This window comes from Gallinula chloropus (assembly GCF_964237585.1).
Source record: "Gallinula chloropus genome assembly, chromosome: 4".
NCBI lineage: Eukaryota > Metazoa > Chordata > Aves > Gruiformes > Rallidae > Gallinula > Gallinula chloropus.
Genome location: NC_140088.1, coordinates 66,675,836 through 66,690,048, shown reverse-complemented (window position 1 = coordinate 66,690,048; position 14,213 = coordinate 66,675,836). Strand labels below are relative to the sequence as shown.

Sequence of the window (14,213 nt, the reverse complement as noted above, 5' to 3'; positions counted from 1 at the left end):
AAACAGCGTTACAGAAATTCTTCATGCTGCATTGCAATATAAACACCACATTGATTTCCTCCAAGGCTCTCCAAAAAAGAAATTGACAAATATAAAAAAAAAATAAAGTATGTTTTATGCTTATAAAATTGTGAAGTGAGTGTGATTCATAGGGCCAAGCAATAACTTCACACTGAGCTACCCTGGATGCTGACCTCCTTTAGAAAATGTTAATCCTCCAAATAATGAAAGTCAATGAAAAAAAACTTTAAAATATTCCAACTACAGAATTATTGTGACCAATCAATATAATGTTGTTACGTCATATTTAAAGATACAATTTGCTTACTAGGAAAGGAACTGTTGCTACTAGCAAATATGACAAAGAAAAGTCTTGCTTCCTGGAACACAGAAAAAACATTTTTCTGACTATTCCTCTCCGCCCCCTCTCCCTCAAGATAAAAACAACATACAAAAGTCTATTTTTAATGCCACAGGCAAACAAACACAGCAAAGAAAATTACTTCAAAACATTTTTCTTATGTGACTTTTCAGAGGCTTGTTATAGACTCAGTTTACCACTCTAAATCACGGCCAGTGTGTCCAACACTGAGTTAGGCGAGGTGCTACTTGCTCCTTATGCTGCACCGGTATCTCTAGACTCTCTCCCCCTCTCATCAGAGGAAGCAAGATCTAGCCAGTGATGTGTGGAACTGAACAAGCCAACGACACCGAAGAGTATGATTTTGGCCCAGCATTTGATCCAAAAGTGCCAAATTAAAAAATATACAAGAAATATAGAAAATACTGGAAAGTCAAGAAAACCAAGTAGAAGTCGTCTTCTTCACCTACACCCATTGACTCCCTTTTCCATTATTCTATCAGAGAGTTAGGATTAGCAAAGACTTCATGAAGAAACTCAAATTTCATCCGTTTTAAGTAGAACTACCAACCCTTTTTACAGGCATCTTGACACATACAACTGTTTTCATCACCTCACACTTCAGATGGCACCCATTAAAGAGCATGTTAGCTGTTATACCTAAGCAATTTTATGGATTTACTTTTTAGACTCCTTTTGGTAGTCTGAATGGATTTCATCTTCTCCAAACATTCTTCTTCCCTGTTCAGGAGACAAAGTTTTGGCACCCTTTTTCACTGAAAAGGCATCTCAAATGCAAAAGTCTCTTCTCTTAGAAGGCATCTGGCTGTTTCAGTATCTGACCAATTCACGACAGTTTGGTTTTGACATCTGGTGCTTAACATTACAGCAAAGTTGGTCCAAAATTTAGCTGCACCTGAAAGGGGGGATCAGGCTCCCTTCCCCTACCCTTTGGCAAGGGATGGCTACCACAAGGCTTACCACTGAGGCAAAACATGGTATTAGAGAGACATAATAAAATATTTTTAAAAAAGAGAGTGGGTTCCTTCTGGCTTCTTCTCCAGCACCAGGTCACGAAGGAATGAGATAAACATAAATTGTTTACCTGTAACATGAAACTGCAATTTCCAAGTACAGCTCTCTGGTACTTTGTGATGACCGAGTCCAGTACATCATAACCCTCTTGTCATAAAACATAGTTTGAGAAGCAAAACCTCTGCAGGCTTTTACTTATTTAACTATTTGTGACCCTGCACTCCAGAAGATTCATTGCTATTCCAAATAGATATCACAGGGTGTGGCCAGGACCTGCAGCCATGATTTCCTCTTCCAGCAACAGCAGAGGAGCTGCAGACACCTGGCACAGTTGTTTGAGCAACCAGAGGTGTAGGATGCAAAAATGCTGCTAGAATCGCCAAGTTTCTGGAGAAAATATGCCTTAAAAGTAAACAAAGTAATGAATACCAGCTGCCAAAGACAATTAAGTCACTGATTTGGGATTGCTTAAGTACATCCTTGCTCAGGAAAACCTTTAAGCAGGTGCTTTATTTCCATATCAAGTTAAGTCCCATGTGTTAGTGCTTTATACCCTTACATAAAGATCCCAAACTTCCTCTTGTATGTCAACAACACATGAGAGGCTCTGCAAGGGTCCCATGTCTATTCCAGGCTCAGAGTAAATGGTACATAGGGATGTTTTCTGATTAACATCACTGCCTGTTGCATCTCCCCCCATGAGTTCTCCACTTAACAGCTGCATCCTTCAGAGTGGCTTGGCTCACCTCAGTACTCTTTCAGACTACAACAGAATTACAAAAGTTTGGATTTAAAAGAGAAAAAAATTGTTTCAGAAGGGCCAGTAATGACAGAAGCTAAAGGCACACCAACAGTTGACTACAATGAGTATTACAAGCTTGCAGCAGACATCCTTTCAAAAAGATAACACAAAAGGTTATAGTTTTCTGATATGATTAGTATTTTAATAAAACACTGACTAGTTTCAAAATCTATCCAACTGCACTCTTCTTCTCAAATATTTTTTCATAAATTCGTATTTAGTCAAAAATACTTGGTAGTGTACAATAAAAGGGGTCTAAGTAACAGGCAAACAGGCTAAAATATAATTAATTTCCCCATCTAAGAGAATGACCTTCATAATTCACTTCAGGCTTCACCTCTAGAGTGTCATGGCTCATTTCCTCATTATCAGAATTATATTTTAAAACACTACTGTCCTCCATAAAGTACATTTTGTCTCTGATTATATACATGGAGAGGAGTATATTTAAAATCGTTTACATCACATAAATGCCCAACTGCCTCAAACACAGATTAGTGTACTTACTAAGAATGCAGCCTGCGCCCAAAGAGCTAACAGATTACAACAATTAAAAAAGCTTGTAAATGAAACAAAAGCTATTTGAGAAAGGAACGAAGAAGAGCAAGGAAGGCTCAAAGGGGATAAATAAATTAAGCAATTAATTAAAATTAATTAATTACATTGACTTTTAGACAAACATGGATATAGAGCATAGAGCAAATACTGATTTGTAGGCAATTGAATACTTATTTGCACCTAAAATGTCAGGTGAAACAAAGATTTGGTGACTTTTGCTTAATTCAGATAATTTAGTCAGGAAAAGCAAAAGCAAAATCCTAAATTACCATTATTTTTTCTCCAAGAGGACTTAGGAAGACTCCATATAGCAGAAAACAAATGAATGCAAGAGTTTATTGCTCGGTAACTGCCACAACCTGCTGCAAGCTTGCAGGCTGAGGCCAGTCTGGGAATATACATTTCTAGTTGGGCAGTGATGATTGATTGCTTCAGTGATTTTAGTGGACGTTGCTTCACAAAAAGACAGGGAGGAAATCTGGATAGGGTGTTCATTGATTATTTAAGGAGATTACTTTGGGGGACTGATAACCTAGGGTGCTAGCTAAATAATTGTCATCTAGGAATACAAAACATCTCTCATTTGCTTTGTCTCCATACTTCTGTTTGTTAAAATACCCCAAAAGCCTTCAGGCGCCGTGCCTTTAAAGATTTACACGTACTATTGATATTATTTAATCGCTTCACAATTTGTATAGCTCTCTCAAAAGTAAATCACAAGCTCCATGTCAGAGTACATTAACCCAGCAGGCTGAAGCAGTGTGTTAAATGTATAAAAATATATATTGGACACTTGTGAAATACAAGCGGAAATATGCATATTGCAAAAGCAGAAATGATCCAATCTGGATTTAAAGTGTAGTACTGCAGAATATCAACTTATCCAGCCTCTCTCATAGCAATGTGATAACATTCACTCTGCACTCCACTATCAAAGGGCATCACACTTGTCCAGTTATTTATTCATTTATTTGATTCACCTTTTTTGAAGAGGTAAAGAGGTTAATAGCCTGCCTCACAGTCACATGCTTTTTAAGCAAAAGCCTGGGAAGGAAATTCTTCCAAGCCTATTAAAATTCCTGTCTGTCACTTGAAAGTGAAAGCTCTGATAGAAATGTCAAAATCTGCCATAAAAATTAATATTGAGCCAAACTTTGGCGACTGGCAACAGCAAATGGCATCACTGTTAGGAAAATTACTCCTGATGTTTGAAAGTCATGAGAAAGCAAAAGGAAAAAAAGACTGCAGAAAGGTACGAGTGTGGGAAATGCAAACGCTGAAACACTATCCATTGGGTTGATGTGTGGTCCTATGTAAATACCTCCAGCCATACTGATGCATCCAAATGCTGTGATGTGGTCGAGTGTAACAGTGGGATGCCAGTGGGTTTCCTGGTCATCAGAGAAAAAGTGGTTTCCATAGAAACACTAACATTCTTTCCATAAACCACAACAAAGACATCCAGCAGTCATAAAGCGCATGTTCAGTAGGTTTTAGGTACCCTGTGAGAGAACATGGATAACAGAAAATAAAATATGGCAGGATCTTGACCCAGTCTGCCCTGGAGAAGGTCTCCTTTTTCCCCCTTATGCTCTTGGTAGATTACTTCCAAGAAAAGAAAGGTCACAATAGCTTTGAAATTGTTGCTGAAAACGTGTTAAATATGCATCCTGCTCCTCCTAAACTAAACTTATATTATTCATCCTTTTTCTAGTTCAGCCAGAGCTCATTCTTCTCCCTGATCTCCTCTCATGCAACCAGTGTCTTCCCAACTGTCAGGATGTTATCACCAGTGTTTAAAAATCTGTTGTTCTTTTTTTTTAAGCTGCCAACACTTGGTCTCCCATGGTGCATTTATGCAAATTGGAGATCTGGTTGATTTTGTGGGGTTAGGAGGACTAAACTGAGAACAAATCCCATGTAAATGTCCAAGTCGTATACCCTGCACTTTGGGAACAGGCCACAGTGCTACGACTGCTGGTACATGATGTGGATGCACAAAGGATAGGTAATTCAAAAGGTTTTTTGCCATATTTTCTGAAGTACTGATGACAGAAGCAATTTGCAACTCTGAATATTTCAAACAGTTTTTGATTTTACAATGGAGTTTTATATCACTACCGAGATGTTACTCCTCCTCTTCTCCCTTAACTTTTATAGTCCAAATCCTAGTTGATTTTTTTTTCTCCTCAGCATTAGTAATATCATTTTACATCAAAATCCATTTTATTGGGAAATAAGAAAGTAAACCTGAAATGAAATGGAAGGGCACTGAAGAAGTGTAACCCTGTAAAGCTTTAACCTCAAGCTGAACATGTGCTATTTATTAGCCAGAGAAGGAAGGCTGAAAAATTTTGAAGAAATAAGTGAATCAAAGAAAGTTTAGCAGTCCATGAAATCTGTGAACTTAAACCTGTTTCTACAGCAATCAGAGAAATGGGAAAGGACAATCTTATTAGATTCATCTGTCCCAAAGGCCAAAGCAGATGTATCCATCAGGCTGTAATTTCTGACCATAAAACTTTGCTTGAATAAAATCTTGCATGTGACCTTCATAGATATTGCTGCCCTACAAACCTCTGCTACTCTACAGCTGAATCCCATTTAGTTATGACTCACTGCCTTATTTACTTCACTGATCACAATAAGCTTTCAAAAGCCATTACGAAGGCTTGAGGTGGTGTCTGTAAGCACACTCTGGTGACTAACCTGAATGACAAAAAGGTTAGTTTAAAAAAAAAACACAACAAAAAACCCCACACATATATGATTGCAATAGGAAAATTTGTCAAACAAAGTGGACTTCAAACAGCATCAGTCAAATTATTTGTCATGTGTTATAGGTAGCCTATAGAAGAAAATATTGGATTACTAGAGAGAGTTTATTCAAAATAGATGAAACATGATATTATAAAAACAGGAGGTAGGAGAAAGAAGCAGGATTAAAAAAATATTAGCATCAAATAAAAGCAAAATGTTTGCCATGAGGTTTAAAATATTCACAGTAGATCTGCAAGGGCCCTGATCATCTTTGGACATAGGTCCTGCAGAGCTCCAACAGCCCTCCAGATGCTGTGGATGCCTCAAGCCCTGCAAACAACTGTGGAGTTTGCTCTATAACTCTTAGTGTGCAAGTGGAAGTGGCAGCATGGGGGCTGTAGAAACTCTGCTGCCTAAGGATACAGATCAGCACGAGGCTAAATGTTGCCTCTAGTTCAAGTCACCGAAGTCCCTGTTCCCTCCACTTGCCTTGGGAGAGGAATTATGTCGGACAGTAATACCTGCAACCAATGGAAAGCACCTTTCCCCATATTAAGTAAATCAGTGTGGTAAGAGTATGACACTGTGGAATACATTTAGAAAACAAAGAGGGTTTAGAGAATCATTAGTAGTGGATTGTAACAGGTATTTAATAGTCTGTCTAGTAAGGTAACTCAGCAGAGAATCCCACGAAAATGCACAGGCTATTGCATATTTCACGTTAGCCATTCGGCAACAATGCGATCATATTAATGAGAAATTCAGGATTGGAGGAAATAGCAGGCTTTGAACCATAAAATTTAGACTTTAATTATTAGTGTATTGAAGTAAGCACAAGAATAATAGAAGAGAAAGATAAGAGAACACGATGACAAACAAGAGAGAAGCGATGTATTTATTCTGACCAAATTTCCCAATGAAAGGAAAAACTCGCAGTCCATTGAAAAGAAACATAGAAACATGACTCTATTCAAAATAATTACAGTTTAAGTATACTGTAGAGCTCAAAACCTTTTGAAGGCCTATCCCACCCCTATTTAAATACTGCTCTAAATTGAAGTTTCACAAGAAAGGAAGTAGAGTTTATGTTAATATATATTATTATTGCCACTAGTATGGATCTGGCATTGTAATTCCTTGTTTCATAGTGCTAAAATACTTAGTAACTACCATACAAAAAAAAATTATTATCCTTACCTTACTTCCTTTTCTATATAAAGAAAACTTAAATTCCTGCTTTCCCTTTGTAGTACCCAACGTGGGCACAGCAGAAAAAAGCCAGGCAAAATATTCTTCTCTCTCTCACACAAGCACACAAATATTTCAAGACATCACATAAAAGACTATTATAACTATTGTGAAATATTTTGCATTGAAGAAAAAAAGCAAGAGAGGCTGGAACATGCTGTGTGCCTCAGCCATCCTTCCTGCAAACCCTCCCCTGTGCCCACCGGGGTGGAGCGATGCCCACCTGGCCATGCACCTTGCTGGTACCCTGGACTTGCCTCCACACCTTGCAGGGCAACCTAAATCTCACCCCACCCTGATGGGTGCTCACGGCACCTCACAATATTGACATGCAAACTTGAGTCGCGCAGTAAACTGCACGCGTCACACTCACTGTTGGTCCTCTCTGACAGACTATTTAGCAAAGGGGAGAAAAATTCCCCTAACTTAAAGAAACTCAATTTCACCTTCTATTTCCATGCACCAGAACACGCCTATAAATATTCCTTGAGGGCACTTCCAGTGATATTATGGGGCATGTCATTCACAGCTCTTCTAGGATAAAACCACTCAGCTTTGCAATACAGTCTCATCGCTCCAATCAGAACTGTTAATGAGATGCCCTAAGGTACAAATGGAAGACATTTCAGGGCACTATAATAATTTATAAAAACAGATTCAGAGGGAAGAACATTAAGTACTGCACAGCAGCTGATCCTCTCTAATTAATTATCTTTACATCCGAAAATCAATTTAAGTATCTGAGTGTTTCTGTTTACAGTGTTTGGGAGTTACCTGCTAATTATATCAATAAAATGAAATAAAAGGAGTAATACATTCTGTCTGTTAGCAGATCATTGCATAAAATGAACTTGTAAATATCTCCTTCTGTACATAATATCTTGTTTTCCCATTTCATTGCTCATAACTTCTTGTCTTATGACATTCAAAATCCTAGCCAGGTTTTTAAAGAACTTTATTCACTAAAAGGAGCATATTTCAGACAACTTTAGACCAATTTTAAGTTATTATTATGGCTCTAATGCTTTAAAAATTAACATTTTACCAAACAATAAAAGTTTTTTTTTAAAGGTTATTCTGTAGTGTACATGCAATATGAAAAAAAGTCAAAACCATAAAACCCCCCAGATACTGTGAACAAAAACAAAGCAAGCTTCAGACAGTTTATAAATAATGTAAATAAATAAACTTCTTTTTGCACATTACGCTCTACCTGACAGGACAGGCCATGGTACATCGAACTCATAACCATGTTGATATGCTTCCAAGGTATGAGTCACACCAGCATAGAAGAGGCAAGTTTGGGTCTACTGAATGCCACACCTAAACCCATGATAGTTTTACTTCATCCTAGTATTTCTCTTACAAATGGAATATAGAAATACCCTGAGTGTTCAAACAGTCTTTTTCTGTAGTTTAGTACAGAGCATTTTGGCTAAGTGAATTTCCATGAAATTCGTGACAAGTTACAGAGGTCCTCTCCCCTGCTACTAATGCCTCTAAGAAATCCAATTAAGAACAGGGGGCAAGTGATAGAAAGATGTGGAGGAAAGGAGAAAATGAGGAAAGTGACGCAAAGTAATGGAAACATTGCAGTGCAGCTTATGCCTATTTTCAGTTAAAACAAGTTAAAAGAAAACACATTAACTGTGGTAAAATAATTTGACAAGCAATATTTCAGATATATATATACACATGCATGTAAAAGATGCAGCTTTTATTCTTAACCCAAAGTATGCCAAACAAAACACAAGGCACTTTAAAGATAGGGAATATGATGTTTTACCAGCTGTGTAGCTGTATTTGAGCATGCATTTCCAAGAAACAATTTTTACTTGCAGTTTTTTTTTTTAACTCTGAACACATGGCAAAAAAATTTACGTGAAATCTACCCCATTTACATTTCAAATATTGACTATACCACAATATTTTTAAAAAATACAATTGCAACCTTTTTGGGGAAAAAAAGTAATTGAATACTGAAATATCAGGTCATTAACGCCTTCAGAATGTCCTCCTTTACTAGACACGTCAACTTTCTTTAAATTAGAAATAAACAAATAAGTTGCTCAAACCATAATTCTGTGACATAATTTGCTCTAACACAATGAGAAAGAAAATTAATTGCCAAGTGTTAGTGCTAATCAATGTTAATCACAGAGCATCACCTAACATTATCCAGCCCGGACAAATTGAAAAAAAAGCTTAAATACTAACAGCATGGAAAGTATCTGAAGAAGATTAACCTCACATACTAATTTCCGTCTCCCACCCCTGGAACTCAAAAGGTATCCAATAACTTCAGCTTTTATGTTAATCTTTTAAAATTTAAATAGATTGAATTGACTCTGATTGGAACCCTTTCAAAATCACTCCTATATCTGACTCAGTCTTATCAATCCCAGACCGAAACACTTCTCATTACAGAGGTCCATCCACTTGTAAAACATACCAGAACAAAAAAGTTCCTGAATTATCAAAATTTAAGAATTTCACCTTCAATAAACATAATCTGTATCTCAGACAGAAGTTTGTGCACTAGAACAGCAAAGAAATAGCAAATGCTTAGGACACAAACTTGAATCCCTATTTCTAAAGCCTTTCGTGTAGCTGTCTTTCCAGACAACTGCTCATCCACACCAGCGATTTACTAATACAGCTCAGAGGAATTTCAAATATTGAGTCCTGTTATCATTTTATCACTGTCACAGGAGCCCAAAGCAATATTCCTCATCTCTTGTCCAATAATTGGGGAATGACAAAGGACAGACTGAGTACAAAATCATACTGGACACAGGTGGCTTTCTGAGTCATGAGGTTATCTCTAATCCCTCCTATAAAATAGGTAACTTTTTCAGATGTATTTACCAAAAAGCTTAGCCACACAACAACCTATGCTTTCCAGATAAGTAAGCACTGTTCCATGAAACCAAAAAGTCATAAAGAGATTATAAAGTAAGGACTATTGGCTTGATGATAACTTCAAGAGAGTCTGAAAAAAGATGGAAGACGTAGGAAAAGTTCTTCTGACTTTTATACCATTTTTAAGAGCCTTTACATATAAAAATGGATAAAAGCTAAGTTTATAGCTTGAGTAGAACAACACAAACCATAACAGCTAAAATCAAAATTAAATGTAGTATTTGATATTCAATGTAAAAAGCCAGGAAAAACAGCTTCCAGAGAAATTTGTTATCAGGGTAGTATTTTGCGTTATCTCTGCAGAAACAAAGAAGGAAATCCATTTAGATGTCCTACCTTCTTGAACTGCCTGAAACGGATTGTTACCATCCACAAATGTCACCGAACACGTGATTTTCTCCGTTTGTAAGATTTCATCATTCTGGTTGAGATCAGCAACTGCCATTCGAAAAACTTCCTCATCTTTTTTGGCGGATTCATCAAAAATTGCCCCTGTGGAAAAAAAAAAAGAAAAAATAATCATGTTGCTTGCACCTTTCAACTGCAGTATCCCAAACTATTAATCATAAGCAATTCAAACATTTTTTACTGCTAAAACATCATCCCTTTGCTCACTCCAGTTCTCTTAACTCAGACATCAGAATGTCCTTCACAATACACAGAATTTCTACATTTTTAATATAATTTATGACATAAATTGAGGACAAGCATTTACTCCAGCTAAAAAACTGGAAAAATATAGTTAAGTACAAAACAAATTATCTGTATAGGAACATAGCCAAGAAATAAGAACCAATTACCTCTCCAAAGGTCCCATTTAATATATTGAACAACCACAATGGGCTAGGATATACATTTAACATCATGTCTAGTGACAATTAAAAAGCGTAAAGTTCAAATAAGGTGAGAATAAGCCTAAAACAGTAACAGCACTGCAAAAATTAGTTAAAATTGACAACTGTGATCAATAGACAGGTCAGTAGCTGATATAAACTATTTCAGGTCTAATTCCTATTGGATTTATAAAACTACTCCAGCTAACTGTGTGACTCTTGAAGTCAGTAAATTAAGTTTAAGTGGTTAATTAAATAATTTCTGCCTTTATAAATCTGACAGAAAGTGACTGTTCTGCCTTTTCCCCACAACATTCAACCAGAAGCATTGTAAACAGGAAATAAACACACTCAGGAGGAGTTGGCAGAGTGAGGGACTCCAACCTTTGCACCACCAGTTCTTCAGGTATATTGAAGAACTCCAAGGCTAATCCAGAGGTTTTATGTGCTGGTTATTTTTCATATTACAACATCACTGTTAGCATCACTTATTTCCCTATTATTTTACATTTGTTTCTCGTCTGAACTATTTACACAGAGATGACTCAAATTGCAATGCTACAGCCCATAGACAAATGCCATATTGTTTAAAACCCTCAAATCAGAACTGTTAGTTTTTCAAGAACCTTTAAAGCTTTCACTGCCAGGCAATAGATTAAAGGGACAGAAGGGACTCATCAAAAACAGGTTTTTGAAAACTGTGTTTAGTCACTACAAAACTTCTTTCAGTTTTCAGGTTTATTTATTCCTGAGTGTCTGTTGTCAATTCAAAACTCCACTAAGGCAGCGCTTGTGGCAAGACAGCCAAAGGTAATATAAAATGTGATCGCTGATGATTTCAGGTAAATACCTGCAGTCAATGCGGATGCATTTACAGGGAAGGGCTGCTTTAAGAGAAATAAACTTCATACACAGTTTTTATAATATTTTTTCCACTGACCTCCAATGCTCATCTCCCTGCCAGCATCACTCATCCTACATGAGCGTCATCTCTTCCTACAATCTGACCGCTTTGACTCCAGCATTTTCCCTCCTGAAGCTGCTGCCATCTGGAACAGCTGTTCTTTACCTCTCCACCTCATTCACCTGTCATCTCTGTGCAAATCTCGGCTGAAAACACTCATTTTCTCCCTTGCCCTCATTTCTATTTCCCTTGTTTTATTTAGCTTCATAAAGCAAAGCCTCACATGGCCAAGAATATGCTTGGTATGCAAGACACTGCAAAATGTGTCTTCTCCATGGATATTTGTGTATCCAGGTAGCATTTAAGGGTACAAAAGATTTTGTCTAATAATGTACCTTAAAATATGCTTGTTTCTAACCTCATGGAACAGTTAAACCAAAACCACACATGCTTCATTTTCAGGGTACACCTATACTGATGATGATGATGACATAGCCCAGCAAATGTTTTTAATAAACATTTGAAGGAACGTTTGTACATGGTTACCAAGTAACAAGGTTAAAATTAAGAGAAAAAAATGGTGGAAAATGATATTAATTAGTCAAATTTTATCCCTGCAGAGTAATTCTGTACCAAATGCCATACTGAACACACAGTGGTTTTGCATGCACACATACACACACAGGGCAGATATTTGTGTTGCAGAACAGCACAGTATAAGCAAGACCTTCGAGCCAACACTGCAGAGTACAGCTTCTTCTTGTGCAGCTAGGAAATACCGCCTTAAGCCTAATTTTGTCCCAAAAATAATCCAGATCACTTACTGAGCAGATAAATTCTCTATAGTGTTCCTCTTGCATGTGCTATCATAGGAATACCCCTCCAGCCCCCTAGCTCCTCCACTTGGAAGTGGAGAACTGCTCCCACGAGAGTACACATGCCAGTCTGGCATCAATTTTGTCAGGAGATGAAGCTTCTCAAAAATCTTTCCAGTTTCTTTCATACACAGATATCACTAATGAACATCTATGCCTTTTTTTCCCTTTTCTTAGGCTGACACAAATCCCACCTCTGACAGCATCCAGACATATAACGAATTAGATTTTATTTTTCTTAAAGTAGTATGATGGCTCCAATCTTACTCAGACCACCACTTATTTTCGGCTCTGAGAGTCAGACACAAATTTCAGAGTTTCTCCTCTAACCACTGCTACCTCTCAACATTTTAAACAAGGCACCTCAACAGAAATGAGACCTCACCCATGATCTAGTGTAGGACTGTTTCCATAGGTAATCCAAATAAATGTATAGGTAAAATGAAAAAAAAGTTGTAACCACAGCTCCTTCCTGATCATCTTGCACGAATTAAGGTTGTCCTCCTTCAGAAACTAAAGCCTCATTCATTAGGGCATCTTAGTTATATAAAAAGCATTTTAAATTGTAATAAAGATGACACTGGCTCCTTTCAGGAGATGGCAGTGCACACGGCACATGCATTACATTTCCAAGAGTAATAAGAGAAATTTAATTTCATAATTGATTCCCAATGTTTAAATTTCAGTTACTAAATGAAATTGAAAAACTAAAAAATAAACCCAACCAAACCAACCACCAAAGGGAATTATTTTGAAATTGTTCCTGTTGCCATATATCTATATTTATGCCCCTATGTTTTATTTCAACTATATTCCATGTGGCTATATATCTCTATATTACAGAGGTTCATGGGGGCTATCGTTTTTGTTTGTTTTCTAAAATAAAAGCCTTTCCAATGAAAAGGTAACATGGCTGGAATATTTTCCTTTTCCTGTGATTTCACGAACCCACCTCTGCTTGGCAGGAGTGAACTTTCTAATGTGAAAAAGGTCTAATGAAATTTTTACTGCTGCTCAAAATGCAACCCTTAGCTACTTTTGTGTTAGGTATGATTTCATTTCCTTGCTGAGGCCTGAAATTACACTGAGGTTTTCGTGCCTATTCTTTCAGTCTTCTAAACTCCAATCAACCAAATGAACAAGGGGTATCACTTTAAAATAACTTACTATAGTAAGAGCTACATGCTCTCTCATTTCCACATGTACAGCTGCAAATGAGAGAACTGGAACGACTGTAAAAATCTGTTACAGAAAGGAACGGACAGCTGAGGAGAACAAAGCAAATTATTCACATAGGTACTAAGACACACTCAATTTCTAGAAAATGATGCAACAAAACTATTTACAAATGGAAAAAGTCTTCAAAATTATACAAAAGTAGATGCTGTTCATTTCTCTTCCAACCCCTCAGTTTAAGCAGTCCTCACACTAAACCTGTCATTTCTAACTATACTCAAAGAGTATTCTGATCACATTAGGAGCCAAGATGCTGACACATCAACTACTTTGCACCAATTTCTTTCCTCCTCCCCCTGTTTTATTAGCATGTCATTACTTTCAGGTTTATTTCAGAATCTGGATGAGGACAGCACAAATGTAATTCTCTACTGGCTTTTTAAAAACCCTCTGCTAAGCTACAGAAAGATATTGATGTGCTGAGAATTCTTTCTGTTTAACTACCTCATTCACTCTCTTGACCATGTAACCAGAAATCTGTCAATTTAAATGAATATAGACCAAATCATACAAATGCTCAGTAAGTTCACAAAGTACCAATGGCATCATTAGAATGGCTTTTCAAAGATCTCTTGTCCTACTGACCCATACATATAAAAATATAATCCAAATTACACATTATTGGCTATTTCTAGAGTAATTTGCACAGTCTACTGGAATCAGCCCAGAAAACATAAAA

General features: G+C 37.0%; 1 protein-coding gene across 2 annotated transcripts in view; it reads right to left on the bottom strand.

Moving 5' to 3' along the window:
- GRID2 (glutamate ionotropic receptor delta type subunit 2) overlaps positions 1 to 14,213 on the bottom strand; it is a gene marked incomplete at both ends in the record, with an annotated part of 718,543 nt that overhangs the window by 560,305 nt on the left and 144,025 nt on the right. For both annotated transcript variants that reach the window (XM_084263639.1, XM_084263640.1), the window contains one exon: positions 10,023 to 10,178. In XM_084263639.1, the coding sequence (XP_084119765.1) occupies positions 10,023 to 10,178 (156 nt within the window). The remainder of the gene's footprint in view (positions 1 to 10,022; positions 10,179 to 14,213) is intronic.